This window comes from Pyxicephalus adspersus, chromosome 11 (genome assembly GCF_032062135.1).
Source record: "Pyxicephalus adspersus chromosome 11, UCB_Pads_2.0, whole genome shotgun sequence".
In the NCBI taxonomy this organism is placed as follows: Eukaryota; Metazoa; Chordata; class Amphibia; order Anura; family Pyxicephalidae; genus Pyxicephalus; species Pyxicephalus adspersus.
In genome coordinates this window covers 50,308,833-50,328,153 of record NC_092868.1, presented here as the reverse complement: position 1 = coordinate 50,328,153, position 19,321 = coordinate 50,308,833, and the positions used below count along the sequence as shown (strand labels likewise).

The following is a 19,321-nucleotide window of genomic DNA, read 5'->3' as shown; positions in this document are numbered from 1 at the left end:
ACACTTTAACACATGGAAATGATGGTATTTATAGGGGCCCGCTATGCCGTGGTGCCTTTTCCTATCATTGGAATGGTGGCGTACCACCGCGATAGACGTGTAGACAATTCCCACTTCTGCATGTGTATACAATTCTTTATATATCACCCAATGTTGTTGGTTTTCCAATATCACCAACTTTGACTTTTTAGATTTTACCAATAATAAAAAAAATTGTGGATGCCATCACCATCACTTCCACCCATTGCCATATCGATCCAGTTGCCCCCAGACGAGCCAATAACCAACCAAGGCCAGAAGTGAAGGTAAAATATCAATATCTTTATTTACAAATGTACAGAGTTTCACAGAAACATCATCTTTTTGCAGATACACAAGTCTTGTACATCACATAATGTTTCCTGGTCTGTGCTCTATAAATTGTGTTCAACGTCTCTCATTCACCAACGGAAAATAAAATCCCACACGATTAGATGTATTAATGTGTATACAGCAGATATATTACTACACCCACATACGTCCAAGGAACACTTCGGGATTTTATGCAGGACAACTTTAAACAATGTGAGACCAAAAGATCCTAAAAGTCATAAGAAACTCACTCAACGTAATAAAATAAAATAACGAAACAAAACTTTCTCACTCTGATAGGCCGACAACTATGAATGGGTGATGTAACTTTAGGAAAAAACTCTTGTGGTTTCAATAATGGGCGCTCAGACGCAGGGGGGAATCTATAGATCGGTGTGATATAATTTGCACATTTTGATGTTCATTATATTCTTAATATATACAAACGACAAGTGCTTAGCAGGGTTCCGTGATAACCCATAAAGCCTGACCAAATCTAAGCTCTCATTGTTGCCTTTTGTATTGTTAGATCGACATTTTTTTTTTTTTACTTAGCACATAGGAGCACTCAGAGGGTATTTATTATCGGCAGTGCCTTTATATATTGCAGCACCCACATGTGACCTGGCTATGGTGACCCATGTCATGTGACCTGGCTATGGTGTATCATTATTGTAGAAGTGCCATAATAATGGATGAATTGCGCTCACATGGAGTCTTGTTGGTTTAGCACAATGGCGTCCGGTTTTGTAGCAGATTGTTGAAAACATTCTGCATGGTGAATTAAACCCTTACTACATATGTGCCAACTACAAAAATGCAAAAGTCCCCAGGGACTAAACTGGACATTCCCCTTGAAAACAGAGAGGACTGAATGTACCAAAATGACTGAAAAAAAAATTAGTCGCCTTCCTTTGAAATGTCTCTATAACCAATGGATATGTCATGACGTTTACAGAACCAATAAAGCATTTATCCTGAACATTATCCATATTAAAACATAACAGGCCTTGGAAACTGGAGCGAAGGAAACACAGCCCAAATCTGCCCCAGCAACTAATCACAAGCAGCTTCCGTTTTGGACGCAGTGGGGTCTTTGCATTGTAATCAACAGTGTTCTCCCTAGCCCCTTTTAGCTGGGCGCACCACCCGGCTGTTTTTGGGTTACTGATGAGTTGGGTTACAATACAGGGGCTGCCACCCCCAAGCTCCCAGTACAGAAAGAAGAGTCAATGGTAGGGGCAGCAGGAGCCAATTACAACCCAGGCCCATAGCAGCCTACCACGTCTAAGGACATTATATTGATGCCTATGGTAAGCAAATCTGCTTTAGGTATTTATCTCCTAAATGAAGCCTACTGTGTTTGGAAGGGCCTCACTAGCATGCTCAGGTATAATCATAATTAAAGTGAACCTGTCACAAGAATAACACGAAAACCTCTTCCTTTGATATTCTCAGTGAAGCTGAACCCCATATAATATTGATTCAAAATACAGTAAATAAGGATTGGTCTCTGATTTCTGGTTCACGTGCTTGGCCCAGATCTTTGATTTAAAATACCAAAGAGTAATGGCAGCTCCAATAAATGTAACATTAAGCTTGTTCAGTGCACTCAGAAAGCCAAACAATCCCAGATATAAAGCTGTACAGAGTTCTCAAGCCCGCCATGTTCCCTCAGCCATCCCAGAGCCCAATGGGGCACCATAGAGACATTTACTTCTATGATCTCCATTATCTGTGCCCCATTCTTATGTTGGCCACATCTTCCCAATTTCAGAATCTGTTCCGGCTCTAACAATGGCTAATACTTTAAACCGGTGCTAATTGCTGATTACTGGGCCCTGCTCAACATTTTCCTTCAGGACCCAAAATTTGCATGGTAATTATCAATCCCTTAGAACCAACCAAACCCTTATTTTCATAATTATAGGACCGGCTTTGTACATGTTCCTAATAAACATGCATGGAGGAAAATTAAAAAGCTGACTGCACCTCCATCATATTGGCCCAAACTGACTCATTGGGGTCAGGATTTGAGCATTAAAAAGCCCCTAATGATCAAAAGAAATAGAATTACAATGTGAGGAGTATGTATAGTTTGGGTTCTTTAGGGCACACAAGATGTTCTGACCCAACCTTTATGTCCTCTATGGTGGCTGCTTTGTATGCCAGCTGTGCCATCACCTCCATTATATCAGCTTGGTTTGCACACATAATTGAAGCTTCTATGGCTGGTTCATTCCCTTGGTTTGGAACTGATGTTTCTAAATAGGCTTCAGAGGTCCTATATTCTCATATTTGTGTCTGTTGGAGCTGCTTTGGACCCATAATTGGTGTATGAACACAGGGCTAAAAGTTAAATTGCATTTCTGGGATGCCATGGGCACCTTTACTATTCCTACATGCTTACTTTCCCAGTTGTTGTTCTGCCCAAGCAATGGTTTTGTTATATGGCCAATATAAAGCTTCTAAAAGAGCCATAGACTTATTAAGCGGTCATTCATTTGTGTATTAGCTCATCCTTCAAGGTCAGATATGGGATTTTATAAGAATATAAAAGGTGAATTGTGTGGTTCTAATGGGTTTATATGAATGGGGGTGTATGAAGGTGACCAGCACCAACCTATCCCAGGGAGCAGAAGTGCACAGGAAAGGTTTTTGTTTAATGAACCCAATACTCCATCAAGCATAAGAAAAACGCTGGATCTTTAAATCTTATTACTGGTAAAGTCTAAAAGTGCACCTATCAAAATGAGATAAAAGAATGTTCTTTATTTAGTTTAAATTTATTTGCACCAAAGAAGTCAAATATTAGGCAGGCCTTTGTATAGGGATGGCCCACTCACCCTTCTGAATGGCAGCAATTTCATGAATGGGCTCTAATTATTCCTCATATTTATATCTATGTGCGGAGGTTACAGTATACAAGTAGGATCCCTTACACTTAGGATACACTTAGGATCCCTATTCAGAACAGACGGCCATGAACATATACCTAAGCGAAGCCATGTCACAAAATATTGGGCAGGTCATTGAGGGGTTTCCAATATCACAGTTGCAATGAAATATATTTCACAATAAACAGCAATCTTCCACTTTGAAATCCTTCCAATAAAGGTTCAAACATTGCTGTTATCCTTAGCCACCCTTAAGCTTTTTAATTACTTTTTGTTTGCTTAACGTGGACGTTAAAGGAAAGCTAACTGACTATGGATAATGGGAAGTGATACCCCAGAAAATGAGGACCTGGGAGCTACTCAATATCACTCGAAGAAGAGAAAAGTTTCATGCAGGATATTGCAATGGAGGGGTGCAGGAGTGTACCAATTACCCTTTTTTCCTGGAAGACTTCTGAAAAAAAAAACAAAATCCACATTCTACCTGACTAATCCTGTCTGCTTAATGAGATATAAAATCAAACAGTCCCCGGCGCATAGGATAAAGACTATGACCCCTCACCTTGTGACCGGTCCCCTTTAATCTACAGCCATATAAAATGTTACCGACCACCCATGAGGGAGCGAAAATAAACATTTATTGTGAAATTATAGATTTTTCTTTTGTCCTTATTTACAACAAGCTGTTATCTTTCGGTCCCATGTGCAAGAAATGTCTTCTGGGCAGGTTCAAAAAAACAAAAACAAATAAAATAACATAAAAAAACACATTCACACAATCAGAACTTTTTTTTCTTCATATAACCTGGTCTTCTACAGCCAACTGTGGCTTTTTATATGACTACAAAACTAAAGTTCAACTGCAAGGTTACCAAAATAAACTTTACTCGGCGACAAGCACGTTACGTCCGTTAGACTGAAATCCGTGGATCATTTTGGTCTGGCCCGATGGTGATATGGGGGATTATTATAGTCTAATATATAACCCATAGTGCACAACGGAAACCGCTTAAAATAGGACCCCTGGCCGTCTGTTTTTTCAGCACAGGCAGCCGGTGCCATGGACTTCTGTCTGGGCTGTGAAAAATAAACCGGAAACGAAGCATTGTCTGTAAAGTGTGCCCGAGGAACATTAAATGTCCTTTGTTTTTGTATCGGCCCGTGTGCTTGTGTTGAGGTTTAGCATTTCTGTGCACGCGGATCGGCCCGTATCCCTTTATAAATTTTTATTTTTTTTTTAGTCTAGGAATAACTTCCTGCAACCCATGCGCGAGCGGTTGGATCGTCGGATGTCGAATTTGGTGTCTCGGCACTTTTGGCAAACGTAAATCTCTGGAACGTTGGACTTGCGGATTTTGGCACAGGAGAGGTGGATCCAGGTGTTGCATTCGTTACACTCGATCATCGGCCGACCCGCGAATGGTTTCATGCAAAAGCATGTGACAAGATGCCAAGATTCATCATCTGGAAAAAAAAATGGAAGAGGAGGGGGTTAGGAATGTTGTCGTTGTCCCGATTTATTGTACAGTGCTGCATAATATGTTGGCGCTATATAAATACTGTTTATTAATAATAATATTACAACAGTCCGTGAAAACATTAAAATGCACTATGGAGACAAAACAGCCAAGTCACAAAATGGCTGCCGTCTTGCAGGCCTTGTTTATCCGGTCTGAAACAAGATATCCACGCTTTAGGAAAGTATTTTATCAGACTTTAATAAATAAGGTGAATGGTGTTCTGGCCCAGGCCTGCATTATACAAAGATGATGATGGATATTTCCCTCATGCCCTCCCTGATTGAAGAAGCCGATTGGGAATTCCTTCTCACCTGGGATCTACTCAGACATAAAAGGAACAGAAATCTCGATACATTCCACCAATACCTATGGTGCACCCTGTTACCGTGTCCACATTAACGGTGTGTTAACCAAGTGATAGGAAAACTGATATTTATTCTATAAATGGGAGAGGCGACCTGATGATGATGGGAAAGGTTGACCATTCCCATAAAAAAAGGTTTCCGTGGCTGCTAAAGTTAGCTGAAGAGAGCAAAATGGGGGATAAGGCAGGTCCCTGGGAAGTTTCTATAAATGTAGATTGGTTCAATGCCAGTGGGCATTATACTGGGCAGTTGTGGAATAATAAACAGGCAGAACTACAGCGATGGTAAACCTTGAAGATTAACATAAAATATAAATCTTGTATCTTGTAAAATATAAATTATATAGCACATGTAAGAACATTGAACATTGTTGGATATTCCATTCCAAAACCACGGCCATTATAGAAAGTTGCACCACCTTCACCATTCTTTGTAGTTCTAATGATCTCCACTGTTGGTGGGAAATGAGCGATGGTGAGGTTGGGTACTGATGGAAGACAAGAAGACCTGACTCGCCATTGGCATTCAGATCCCGCCAAATATATCAGAAATCGATTGATTCCATTAAAAATCTATTCACCAAATGGGCCAACCTGCTAAAGTGTGCCAGCCATCTGAAGAAAAACAGGAGTTAAGTGACCCAAACTTTCCATGGTGTCACACATTGGACTGCATACGACCCCTTCATACATAACTTGGTTAGACATTACAATTGATTTTAAACAACTCCAGACTAATAAAGTGAATACAATGCTGCAGCTAAAAAAAATAAAGTTAGGCAACAAATCTTGCCACAATTTCCGATAAGTTTACTTCTGCTTATTCTGATGGATGAAAGTGCCGTCTAGTACACTTCCTGCACCAAGCGAACATCTGTTTGTAATAAGAGATTAAAATAGCAAACGCCTCCGTTGTATAGGTACTACAAACCCCAGCATGCCCTGAAGTCTTTCTTCAATCAGAGCACCTCTGGGTGTTGATGGCCGTAACAAAATTGCTTTTTATATACTTTACATGGTTTGGAAAGTCCAATCGGCATTGCTGGGTAGCACATTTTGTGGTCAGGAGGAATTTTTTTACAAAGCAGACCATTATTTATAATGGAAAACAGACACTGGGGAGGCTGCTGCTGCTTTTTTAGGTATTCGGAACAATAGCCTTGGCCACAAAGGGTGGCCAATGACCTTCTGATTACTACAGGTATTCCCCCATTGGGAGCCGCCATCTTGCCTCTGACACAGCATAATACCGGGCTCTCAATCATAGCCTAATATGTCCAAAATGCTAGTGTGATACCATTGCTGTAGAAGTTGGGCAAAACTGGTTGTTCTGGTGGTAAACATTTCACCATTTGGACCCCCAAAAGGCCAATGTAAAATCTACCCAACCAGTAACCACACAAAATGGACGTATCGGCCAAGCTGGCCCTTCAAACAACTCCCAGAATTCTGCACCCCTTCAGCCATGCTGTCCAAGAAGCCACATTTACCTGAATCCACCATGATGTCTTCATCGTTGCCTGTGCTGTCTTCATCCCGAAACACAACCTGCTTTCCTTGCCGTATGACTGTTCGTTTGCCCAGGTTCACCTCTGTGTACTCTGTCTTTATCTCCTCTGTATCATCAGAGGCCATAGTCATGGATACGCTGTCCATACTGTTATTACAACTCTCGAATATTGGTTCTGCTGGCTCGTGTGGAGGGGACATCTTGAGATTCAGTGCATGGTCCATGATAGGAGCGGGCATGGGCTCTTCCAGACAGAACTCCTCGGGCTCCTGCTTTATGACCGTTTTCAGGTATTCCTCCTCTTCCTTCACCGCTTGCTGCTCTTTCTTCTTCTGCTTTTTCTTTTTCTTGATTTTGTCGAGTTTCTTTCGTTCCAGGAGGAAGCTGCTGAGCTTGGAGCGTTTCAGCATGGAAGGATAAGAGCGTTCGTGTTTCATGTCTCCAAAACTTCTCCGCTTTTTGATAGGCAGAGCCTCCGTACTAGGAAGGTCTTGGTACCTGGAATCCCAGCTGTCACTGTCCACGGTGCTTCCAGTGCTGTTCGGTGGGCTTGATCCAGCTCGGAGTGGAGACTCCTAGAAAAGACAAACATTAAAGATTAGAAATTATTGCTTAAAATTTATATTTGCCATGATCGATGTGCATAAAGAAAATGACAAATTCTCTTCTACCACAATGTGTTTCCCAAAAGCCAAATATTTAGACGTTTCCTTTCTAAAACACTTTGTATAGAAATATTTAAAGAACAAATCTCTTCTCTTTTCACAAAACAAACACATTTCTCGTTCTCAAGCTGCAAATATGAGCAGATTTCCCCGGTGGGATAACTCCCCATGTTGAATGATTACATTCACGTCTGCCAGAAAGGTTCAACCGCACACATTCTCTATTTTTTTTCTTCTCCCTCGCAAGCCGCATGCTTGGTAATTTATGTAGAAATACGAGAAGCCCCACGTTCACCGCCTCACTCCTTCACACCTCCCAGTGGAGGTATCACAGCCCTCCGATAACAACCGAAGCAGCTAAATCTTCAGCTGTGTTATGGCGGACAACAGGGAGAGCGGCGGGTTATCGGATGCGTCATCGCATGCACTTTGTTTATGATTATCAGATTAACATCCATATATAAGAGCTTTGTCCTCCAAAAAACATCAAATTTCAGTTAGGATCAAGATTTTTATTGGTCATGGAAACTGCTGTCTCCTCAAGTGATGAGAAATCCTCCAATATCTATAATAATAGAGTAAAATCATCCAATAGGGAAGCACGTTATGGTTACCTATCGTCCTCCGAACCATCTGTGCCCCTTTTATTTTTGGATCTGGGCCACTAAATAGAAGACACATGTATATAAGGACTTCAGAACTCCGGACCTTATGAAGGTTGTACAGATGGATGAAGGAGGTCAGTGACTTGGAACAAACTGGATTCTCTATCACTAAAAGTCAGACTTTGCATTTTGAAGGCTCTTATCCCAATAGCAGCCATCTTGTTTTATCAACTGCTTTAAAACACTAAAACAGGAGGCAAACAATATCTGACTTGATGTCTTGCAACATGGAAAGGACTCCTATAAGCCTACGTCAGAATTTTCAGAACTTCCTCAGATAAGATAAGACTCACGTAGCAATATAGCTCAGAAGGATGAAAGAGGAAATGGGCTTTTGTATGGACACCGGGTATACTGACCTGCAAAAGAACTTTGCAGAACAATTCCTCTACTAAACATGGGGTCAGAAGACTGAAGCTTACTTCCTGCAAATCATTTCTTGTGCCAACAGCCTTGTGACACGACTACATTGTAGAGGGTCATGCAAGATCTCGCCCAATCATATTTGATTGTACTTGGAAAAGTGGGATCTGATTTTTCTTTTTGATGGTGGTGTCTTTTTCATTGGGACAATGTTGCATGAAGGAGTTGCAGTTATCTGACCTCTATGTATAAAGTGGGCTTCTTACAATTTCAAGTTTTATTATTATTATTATTAAACAGGATTTATATAGCGCCAACATATTACGCAGCGCTGTACATTAAATAAGTTTTGGATTCATTCAAAATTAAATTGGCTATGTAGGGGCATTCTGGCAGTTTTAGGCTGCGTAGAAACGTGCAATAATTCTCGTTGGAAAGGATACTTCAAGGGACAAAAGACTGAACAATGCAATGTACATACAGGGCCGTTCTGCTCTATGGGGGGAGACGGAGCAGCACTCCGCTCTGCTCTTCCCCCTTCACTTTCATTATGATCATTTGTCATCCATAGCTTGCGCTGCATAAACAATGAACGCTGTACACACACCAGATTCTCATCAGATATCAGCCCTGAGCCGATTATTGGATCAGAATCATCTGACGTGTGTACGCAGCCTTAGTCCCCGAGATTAATTAACTACAAACTTTCCTAGTATTCTGAAATCATTAAGTCCCAGTTATCAATCCCTGCACAGCCATTTATAGCAGGGTGTCATAAAATGTATATCGGTCACCACAAATGGAATACCACCCTCCCCCTATCTCCCCCCCTCCAATGTGAAGAGCCGGAGATAATGAAATCAACAGCGCGGTAATTTCATCAATGCTACACAGCCACCTCACCGCACAAGAATGTCAATGACGGCTATTTTACAACTCTACTGTAATCTTTCTGCATTACAAATAGGAGTCGGGGCAGCATCTCGTTACACCAGGCTTGTTTGAAGTGAACTTGTAAAACTAATGTTGTAGTAACAGCAGAGAGGAGACATGAATGTATTATCTATAGTGCACCTTGCAGGTTCCTCTGTGTATCTGCTGATTCTTTAGGTGCCTGATTTACTAAAGCTCCCCAAGACTGGAGAAGATAAGCGATCATGGGAGAACCAGGGTGATTCAGCAAATCTGGAAAAGATTTCTTTGCTATTGCTGATATTTGGAAAATGTTTTCAATCCTGGACTAGATCCATTCCAGGTTTGCTGGATCACCTTGGTTCACCCATGACTATGTATCTTCTCCAGCCTTGGAGAGCTTTAATAAAACAGGCCCAATACCTGCAATCGTTCTCCTCTTCCTAATGATAAAGGTTTATGAGTGTGTTCAGGGGAACCCCAGCAAACTGGAACAGATTGGAAAAACAAACCTACAACCATATCAGGCACAATGCTTCAAAGTACAGGAGATATAGGAGTATTATCTGTGATCATTGGATTATATGGAAAGGCACAGATAAGTAAGACTGATTGATCGACTAATGACAGCTCTACACAATGATTTTTCTAGCAATAATCACCGGGCAACCCCCGTCTCCTGTACCGTCTGTAACCGGGCAACCCCCGTCTCCTGTACCGTCTGTAACCGGGCAACCCCCGTCTCCTGTACCGTCCGTAACCGTGCAACCCCCGTCCTCCGTACGGTCCCTAACCGGGCAACCCCCCTCCTCTGTACCGTCCCTAACCGGGCTTAAACATTTCTGGTTTTGGTTTCAGGGAGGCCTTTGGTAAAACAATAGCTATAACGTTCTATCTGTATAGAGAGTGCAGCAGAAGTAGTGAGACGGCACAGAGATCTTCAACCAATCAGCATTCACCCAAAACTAAAATCACTTTGGAGAGGTTCACCCACTATGTACAATACAGAACCAGGATTTTATAGTCATATCTATCCCTATCCTCCTATTGTGTGTTACTTCCTCCATCTCCTAGATTGTAAGCTCTTCGGGGCGGAGTCCTCTCCTCCTCCCGTGTCGCTGTCTGTATCTGTCTGTTGTTTGCAACCCCTATTTAATGTACAGCGCTGCATATTAGGTTGGTGTCAATATTAATAATAATGACACCTTGCATGGAAGCAATATACAGTAAATATCTCAGAACAATGTCTAGGAATAACATTATCCATGCTTACCTCTTCTGGGTATGGTATGTAGCCCGCATAGGCCAATACAAAAGTGCAGAATTTATTGAAATCCTCCACGGTCCTTCTTCGCCGGTAGTTTGGCGTTCCATCCTACAAAGAAACAAAGTCAGATGGTGAGATCCAATTGTACATGGATAGAGAGCTCTGACATGATACATGCTGGTAAAGACGGGAGCAAAAAACAAAACTTTTACAACTGCACTGTGATCACTATGGGAATTGGGACGGAGGGGGGTGAACTGCTTTGCTAGCTCATCTATCAAAAGGAAGTTACTCCATAGGAATAAGATAAGTGATCTATAACCATTGCTAATCATCTGACATCACCCCAAGTCACAACGCACCATTTGTTTTACTATTGTACTATTTATTTTGCTATTTTACTTTTCTAGAGATCTACAGCTACCTTACTAAATATGGAAATAAGTAATCAAATGCAAGCTGCGGCTTTCTCTAGACACCGATACCATTGTAGAAAATTGTAGCTGCAGATGCCTAGAGACACCGGACTGGAACTGTGAAATATTTCAGGGATTAAGAAGGTGGTGGAGAAATCTGAACCTGACTTGTGCTGTGTGCAATACTGGGAATTACCACCAGGGGAGCCCCTGTGCACAAGTAGTGTTCAACATTTACCCTTTCAGTGCCAAAGGCTTAACGTGTCACTGATCTTCCCCGGCCTTGTATAGAGGAAGAAGCAAAAGAAACAATTGCTGCGTTTATGATGACACAGTGCGACGTATGCAAGAATAGAAAACAAAATCACCGCCTATAAAATTCAATTCAGTTTAGGCATTGCATTAGATTCTCCTAAAATACCTTAGTATGCAACACAGGAATCTAGGTGTTCTCTAAAATAAATAAATCTGCAGTTCTGCCATGCCATAAACTACGACAATGGTCAAATGGATTGTAAAGAGCATGGCACCCATTGTAATAGGCACTGCGGGTGTACAGACCTGGGAACTCACAAAGCCAGACTGCAAATAAATTAAAAAAATGTAAAGAAAAAAACATTATAATATTTAATACATTTATCTGCAGTTGTTTCATTTACCTACAGGGTTACTTGATTTACAGATTTGGCCTTCAATGCATATATGATGTTGTGTATCCTGACACAAGGAAATCAAGAGCGTGAGCAATGATTGATCATAGACAGCAACAAAAACGTGCCAAGCGCCTGCATACTAATTAAATACATAAAACAATGGCACCCTCATTACCATGTGAATGTATTTATATTCACTCAAAACACATTGACCATACACAATCACAATTACAGTCATGAGAGCTCTGTGGTGCCTCTTGTGGTCACATTTGGAACTGTGGAACATGAAATCCAAACCAGAACAAAACTAATTCTAGCAAAGTCTCTGATCTCATCACAAAACAAACTGTGACCATGAAAATAAACACTGGGTTCCATGCAGAGCAAAAAAAAAAAGGATTCACAAGGACAATTGTGATTGGTTGCTGTAGGCAATGATTTTTCTCATAGAGAAATGCTAGATAACTAAGGACTGTACATTAGATCAGGAGGTAGCAGGGGCTTATTTGGGCCATGTTTGTGAACACAAACTGCACAGTCACCAGGCTGTATATAAAAGTCATTGCAGAGCCAATATCTCCATCCAAGAACCAAATGCTAACCTCGGACGATGCCTGAACAAAGATGGCTCGGTTCTTCTGGGGAGATCTGTATATGAAGCTATCACACAGGACGTTCACGGTTCTCCATAAACTTTCCAAAAAATATAATACCAAGGGTGGATTCTGGGGCATTACCCCAATGCACATGACCATGATCCCCTCATTGCAACCAATGCTCGGTCTAGTGTTTCCAACTTTGAGATAAACTTTCTCAGCACTTTGTATATTTGTCAGATTTTTGCTGAAGGCTGAAATAGTTTTTCTTGCTTGGTGGGAGGTTTGAGGTTGTGAATGCTGAGCACAGATAACAGCAGATCAAGCAGCCAAGTCACCCCCTCCCTCCCTTCTAATATTCAGTTGTTCCTGTTGGTTTTCCTTCCTCAATTAGCATGTCTATGCTACGCAGTTTACAATTGACAAAAGAATTCCGAATAATGGAATTCCTCCTGGGGACAAAGGGAAGGCTTCACCAAAATGGCAGAAGGAATCTACAACAATATGGCGGCACCACCACTGGATAGAGAAAACCCTGAGGTCCCTGCAAAGATCTGCCCATCATATGGCACCATTATCCATTTATTGTACATCGCTGCGGAATATGTTGGCGCTATATAAATCCTATTTATTAATAATAATAATAATCACAAATTACACTTATTTTAGAGGAGAACCCATGGAGGGGACATTCACCTTCCCCCATGAGAGGTCCTGCTCTCGTTCACCAGACAGAAGTATGGCTTCAGATGAACTCTATACCAATCCCATCCATATAATACTCCAGATATAACTTAGGATCCATCAAGCAAGGCATAGAGAGTGCAGCAGAAGTAGTGAGACGGCACAGAGATCTTTAACCAATCAGCATTCACTCAAAACTAAAATCACTTTGGAGAGGTTCACCCACTATGTACCATACAGAACCAGGATTGTGTGTTACTTCCTTCACCTCCTAGATTGTAAGCTCTTCTTCTCCTCCTGTGTCACCGTCTGTATCTGTCTGTTGTTTGCAACCCCTATTTAATGTACAGCGCTGCGTAATATGTTGGCGCTATATAAATACAGTTTAATAATAATAATTATAATAATATGTACAAGCCGGGGCCACATTGAGAATTATAGATCTGCATGATGGGCCCTTTGCCAAACACCTGAACATTCTTCAATAATAATAAAGTTACTCACACCTATATATTGCAGCACCCGGATACCAGGCGGCAGGTGAGCAGTGACATAGCGGAGGGGGGGGGAGTGCCTTAATTATAGGACGTCCTCATAGCATAAAGAAGCAGCAATGGCTGACCAATAGGATGGAATGATTATAAATAGGTGCACACAGGCAGCCATCTTTGAATAGGTTGCCCTTTTTTTTTTCAGCATTCAGGGAACAAAGTCCAGGGGTAAATAGTAGGGGGGTGGAAATAATTTAAAGTTTGCAAAGCCATTCTAACAAAAATGTATTTTTAGCAAACTGGATGGTGACAATAAAAATGTATCGGGGTCTTTATTTATATACTGGATATATACTGTGAACCACCCCGACCCACTTACATCCCCAACCGATGGAAATGAAAACGGACGGTTTGTAAAATGATCGCTCCCCCCTAAGGTAAGCGGCTGTGTCGTTATCTTCCAGCCTGCTCCCCCTCCTCTTCTATACACAATACCAGGAATGTTTGGTCAAGCAGAATGTTCCTGCTCACATGCCTGAGACCGGAGAGCCAGAGGGAGGTCAGATCGTTCTTGTGTGCCCGACCACCCTCCGATATCGCCGCCCTTGGGGATCAGATGTGTATGTGCAATCTAATCACCCCATAGTGTGCTTTGTTGGAGCGTCTGCCATTAACATGAACGCTCAGATTAAAATATAAGCATATGGGCCACGGGGGAAAGAAAAGCGACTGGAGAGGTTTTACAAACCAATCGCATTCATCTGTAAATGTCGCAGCACCTGTGGCCTGCAGCAAACTGGCCGATGGCCACAGGAAGTCATTAACCGATCTATTTCATCCGTGATCATTCCCTAATGGTCGGCGACCTCTGTTCACATGCAAAGAAAGTTTACCCAAAGAGATTATCTCTGCATTTATTTCCAACACACAATGCTGCGTATTGAATGAGCAACCGCCCTCCAGCTGACCCAAATACCGTCCCATAAACTCTCCAAATATCACAAGATTTGCACCCCTTGTATAATCAGCGATACAGATCATGCAGATGTAAAGACATTCATCCATGCAACAAGCAGATCAGCAATAAAAAGGAATAAGTAACCTTCCAGAAATCCAGTCCTGACCCAGCCAGACGACCACAATGACCCCCCTGGTGGCAATCTGCTGAAAATACCCCTATGAAGTGCAATTAAAGGCTCCTATCAACGGTTCGGTCATACCCCCCCTTCCACCGATTATGTTTATTGGCCCTCTGACCGTAACTGGGTGTGCATAGAGCTGAGCGAAGAATGGCACCATTGTGACACGGCTACACAATAAAAGCCTCTTCATTCCTCAAGACCCCCACATGAACCAAGCTAGATTAATACCCAAAGACAATAGCAACCCCGTAGAGAGCGGGGGAGATGGTGGGATACCTTAATCCGGGCGGAAACAAGGTAACTTGGAAGATCGGTCAAAGTCGGGGGGAACAATGGGAAAATAAAAAACAAATTTCCTGCGACGGTCCTAATGTGACGATGGCACCTAATGGGGGTTAGCGGGATGATGATAAGCAGGACTGGCGAGCAAAATAAAGCCTTGGGATCCATTGTTTGCTTTCTTTATATTATAGGGGTGATTTTTTTTTATAAGAGCGATCACGCAACCGCAGCAGAACCTGTGCATGGTATAGCTTCTACATAGGAAGATCTTCAACACCTTTTCACAAAGGACAGATTGGCCCTTGTTTGCCAAGATTGCTGCACCGAATGGGGGGGGGGGGGGGGCTGCCATATTATCATTATTATACAGGATTTAAATAGCACCAACATATTACACAGCGCTGTACATTAAATAGGGAAGCAGGAAAACCTACTCAATACCCAGCAGCTTGAGGAGTCAGAATGGTCAGACCAGCGCGGAAACGTAGGATGGTGCCAGCGAGTTTTAAACAAATATACGGGTAGGCGTTTGTCCAAACGGAGAGATCTAAGAATAAAATGCCAGCCGATGCCATAGCAAGGCACCCAGGTCGGATCCTATCAATACGTGGGATCTGGATTTATTACATTCGGATTTAGAGGTTGTAGATTGCATTTGCCCATCCGCCGAAATGCAAACAATTCGCATGCATCCCCGGCGCCATTGGGTTCTTAAAGGACGGAGCTCAATGGTTGACTTGCAACAGATGCTAGGACTTTTATCGGATCAACCGAAATCTGTTTTAGAATGCCGGCCAATGGCGACGCTGGACAAGCTTACAAACTACAAGAATGAGCCCCCTGCTTGCTAACCTGGTCAGTCACCCCGGCCCGTGCGGGTCCTGAACCCCAATAACTTCAATCCTATAGGACATTGAAATGTTATGCACAAAGACGATCCGACTTTAACCCTTTCTCTTCCTAAAGGTTGATAAGTAAGTGATGACTCCACCCAAGATATTCCAGGTGGACTCTACTGCACGGATCCAGCTAATGGCTGCTTTGTACTGAAGTCTCACTCCTCCTCCCGCATTCTCAATGTGCAATAAATGAAAAAGCAGCTTAAAGGGACCTTATGTTTGTAGCAGAGCTGGGAAGTTGGAAGGCGATGGGTGATATAGGCAACCTGCCTCGGATAGACTGACCCATGAGATTCGCAAAAGCCTGTCCAGCCGTTCGGGATCTTCAATCCCCGGAATTTTGGAACTTGTAGTTCCCCAGTACGATCTATGAAGCACGGTGCCACTCTAGATATGTGATATCCTTGCAGCAAAGTGAGCCCCAGTCGCAATAGACCTTGCCAGGACAGGACTCCTCTCGCCATCTGGACAACGTCTGGAGTGCCTTTTCCACGTAGTCGCGGCGTTTAACGTACCGAGAGCGCAGAATGCTGCAGTCACCCATATGGACCTTTATATTAATATCAAGTTTTAAAATGATAATTTGCTCATGGAATGCCCTGAACCTTCTAATATATCCCCGATAAAAGAAGAAAATCGCCCCTAGTCTGCTAAACCTGCATTAGTTGCTAAGGGTAACCCCACCTAACTCCTGTCCGATAAATTGCTAATTAAACACAAAATAAATCCTGATCAGTCCGTGCGCAATGAGTCAGACTAGGTTAATGCTCTCGATGCCACATAGGCGAGACTCATCGGCACACAAAGGGTTTAATAGAAGGAAGGTGCAGCTGCAAATACAGAGAGCAGAGGGACTGCAGCCCTAAAGGGACACCCATAGCCCTAGTGACACAGGGGGAGGAGCCTAGAGGAAAGCCCGAGGGGGAGGAGCAACTTGTGATTGACATTTAACCCTGAAAATGCCATGAGCAAGGTTTTTTTTTGCTTTTTAAATTGCACTGGGAGGAGGAGGGGGGTCTGTGCCATGCATGGTAAAGCAACACATAGTGGGATCACTGGTTATGGATTGCAAAAAGAAAGAAATGAGAAGAGGGGCTTATTTATAATTCTCTTACATGTCCCATCTACTGCAGACCAGACCTGGGACTATGTAATGATCACCTACAGACTGGGGATCAATCCCAATACATACTGACAACACAGATACAAAATAACCATCTCAATGCAACATTGTACCAAGGGGTCAATCAGCTTTCCAAGGCTGAAGATCACTTTCATGGAGGAATCCAGTAGAGCTGATCACAGCAGGATAGGACCCCCTCCCTCCCCCACCCAACATTATGGGGTTTTAAAAAGATCTTCGATTTACTTGTTGGAGGATCACCAAAATCTAACCTAGGTGATTGGTGCAGACCGGGGGCACGGGGTAAACCCCCCAAGTGCCACTCGTGCCCGGGGTAACCCACCCAGCTCGGTGTGTCCCCTTCTAAAAAGTAATCAGCACCCAGGATTTACCCCCCCACATCACCAATCCTAACCACAAACAAAGCCAAATCTATTAGCAATAGGGGAGTGGGTGTAGTCTGGCTTAACTGCATACCCCATCGCCAGCAATTCTCCATAAGCTTGGGTTGGTGATCTCTGCATTATAGGGGGGGGGGGGGGGGTAAGGACTAAATACCCAGCCAGGTTTTGGGGTTCAGCATCCAAAATCAGCACCTTGGACCTCACTTAAAATGAAACTTCAAGGGGGTCAGCAGATCCTGTGGGACCACCGATTCAGGGTGGGGGTCCAGCCGAAGAAGATTCACATCGCAACCCCCCCCCCCAATCTAGGTTTTGAACGATTTTCAAGGACGATTTCCCTGGCAGCTGTTAAGTCGTATTCAGAGGCGGACTTTGCACTATAGGGCTAAAGTGGGGCAATCTGGAAAAAGGGGGTGGCAGCACCCCCTCCATTACATCGATGGCAAAGATTGGGGGTAACGAATTGTTAGGGTCTGAGCACTAAACCCCCCCATCTCTTTTTCTAACCCCCCGAGCAAGCTATGATCCTAACCGATCACAATCACCAAGTTAGGGGTTTGTAATCCACCCAGGGTGGGGGATAAAATGCCATCAGAACCCCCAAAAATCTAAGAAGCAGGTCACGCCTCAGAGTCCTGAGCCTGGACTGGATTCAAGATGGTGATCTGTTGTGTGTGATCGCACATACCTGGAGAGCTCAATCCTCAGACAATAAAAAATACCCCCAAAGCTACGCTTAGGGGGCTGGAGGGAGGTGGGGGCACCCGGGGAGCTATCAGATCCCCCACCAAATTCACTTTTTGTGTATGCAAGGACAAGATGGCGTAAGTTGTAATGAGAGATGGGTCAGCCAGAGAGGGCTGATGTGTTTAGGGGGAGAAGACAACTAATGCCCAGGAGTGGTGGTGGGGGGGGGGGGTACATAAAGCACATGCTAGATAAACCAGGGGGGGGGGCAAACACACAAACATGCAGATTATATAAAATAAAAAATAACTTACTTCTGAATCAAAAGTTGAGGTTGATGCAGTATCCATGAGTGTGGGTGGGGGCAGGAAGAGATGGGGGGTATTCAGAGATCCAAATTAGAGGGGCAATCAACCCCCAGATGAACCCCCTGATCGATCCAAGTCCAAGCTTTCTGGTAAGGTGGGGGGGGGGGGGGGGGGATCAGGGGGCTTTGATGCACCCCAAGCACAGGGGTAACTAACAGATCCACCAGCAGGGAGATCCAGGCAGTGTGTGGATGCCAGTGGGGGGATCACTGCTCAAAATATGTGCTGGTGGTGATCCAGTCCAGGTGGATGGGTTTGGGCTGATCTCTCGAGGAAGGGGGAGGGGGCAGAGACACCCAGGGGTGCTGCTGGATCCTGGAGGAGGGGATCTGGTGAGGAATAAAGTGATCCAGTGAAGGTGGATGGGTTTGGGTTGATCTCTAGATTAGGGGGGCAGAGACACCCAGGGGTGCTGCCGATCCTGGAGGAGGGGATCTGGTGAGGAATAAAGTGATCCAGTCCAGGTGGATGGGTCTGGGTTGATCTCTCGAGGAGGGGGAGGGGGGCAGAGACACCCAGGGGTGCTGCTGGATCCTGGGAGACAAGGTAATCTGGTGTGGGGGGCAGGGAAGGGATCCAATAGCTGGCAGTCAGGTGATCCCTCCTGGAGTTTTTGGGGTGCAGGGAGGGTCAGGTGCTGCTTCACTCGTCCATTCCCCCTCACAATCCAAGGAAGCCCCTCAGTCACCCAGCCAACGAGTTCAGCTTTCAATGAATATCCTTTTTTTCCTCCCTTCTTCTCTCTCCCTCTCTCTCGCCCTCCTCGTCTCTTCTGATGTCACTGACAATTTGCTTTTGTTAATCTCTCCTCCTTGGTAGGATTGGCCAGTCTCTAGAGGAAATCACCCGGGGCGGCCGCGCGGAGGATGCCGGGATATGTAGTCGCCTGGCTCTTTTTTTTTTTCGACCAACTTTAATAACAACATTCACACGCGGACATAAAGATGATTTTTATTTCTTCTGACGTAAAACTTTTTTTCTTTTATAAAGTCACTCTACCTAAAATATACACAGAAATATACTTATCTATTTATATTTTTATCATGTTGAGTTTGTACGAAT

General features: G+C 43.5%; 1 protein-coding gene across 2 annotated transcripts; it reads right to left on the bottom strand.

Moving 5' to 3' along the window:
- Window positions 1-300: 300 nt before the first annotated feature.
- Window positions 301-19,045, bottom strand: PHF13 (PHD finger protein 13). 2 transcript variants are annotated; one of them, XM_072426274.1, is made up of 4 exons: window positions 18,206-19,045; window positions 10,521-10,622; window positions 6,623-7,217; window positions 301-4,712 (listed from the first exon to the last, which is right to left on the bottom strand). In XM_072426274.1, the coding sequence occupies exons 1-4, from the start codon at window positions 18,239-18,241 to the stop codon at window positions 4,486-4,488; spliced, it is 960 nt and encodes a 319-aa protein (XP_072282375.1). In that variant the 5' UTR covers window positions 18,242-19,045; the 3' UTR covers window positions 301-4,485. The 2 variants fall into 2 exon arrangements, with proteins under 2 accessions (XP_072282375.1, XP_072282374.1); XM_072426273.1 differs by lacking the exon at window positions 18,206-19,045 and adding an exon at window positions 12,186-12,689.
- Window positions 19,046-19,321: the final 276 nt, after the last annotated feature.

Coding starts and splice junctions, on each gene's coding strand:
- PHF13 (XM_072426273.1), bottom strand. CDS start 12,338: ATGGTCATGTGCATTGGGGTAATGCCCCAGAATCCACCCTTGGTATTA. Junction 10,623..12,185: donor TTGTTCAGGCATCGTCCGAG/GTTAGCATTTGG, acceptor GTTTCTTTGTAG/GATGGAACGCCAAACTACCG. Junction 7,218..10,520: donor ACATACCATACCCAGAAGAG/GTAAGCATGGAT, acceptor TGTCTTTTCTAG/GAGTCTCCACTCCGAGCTGG.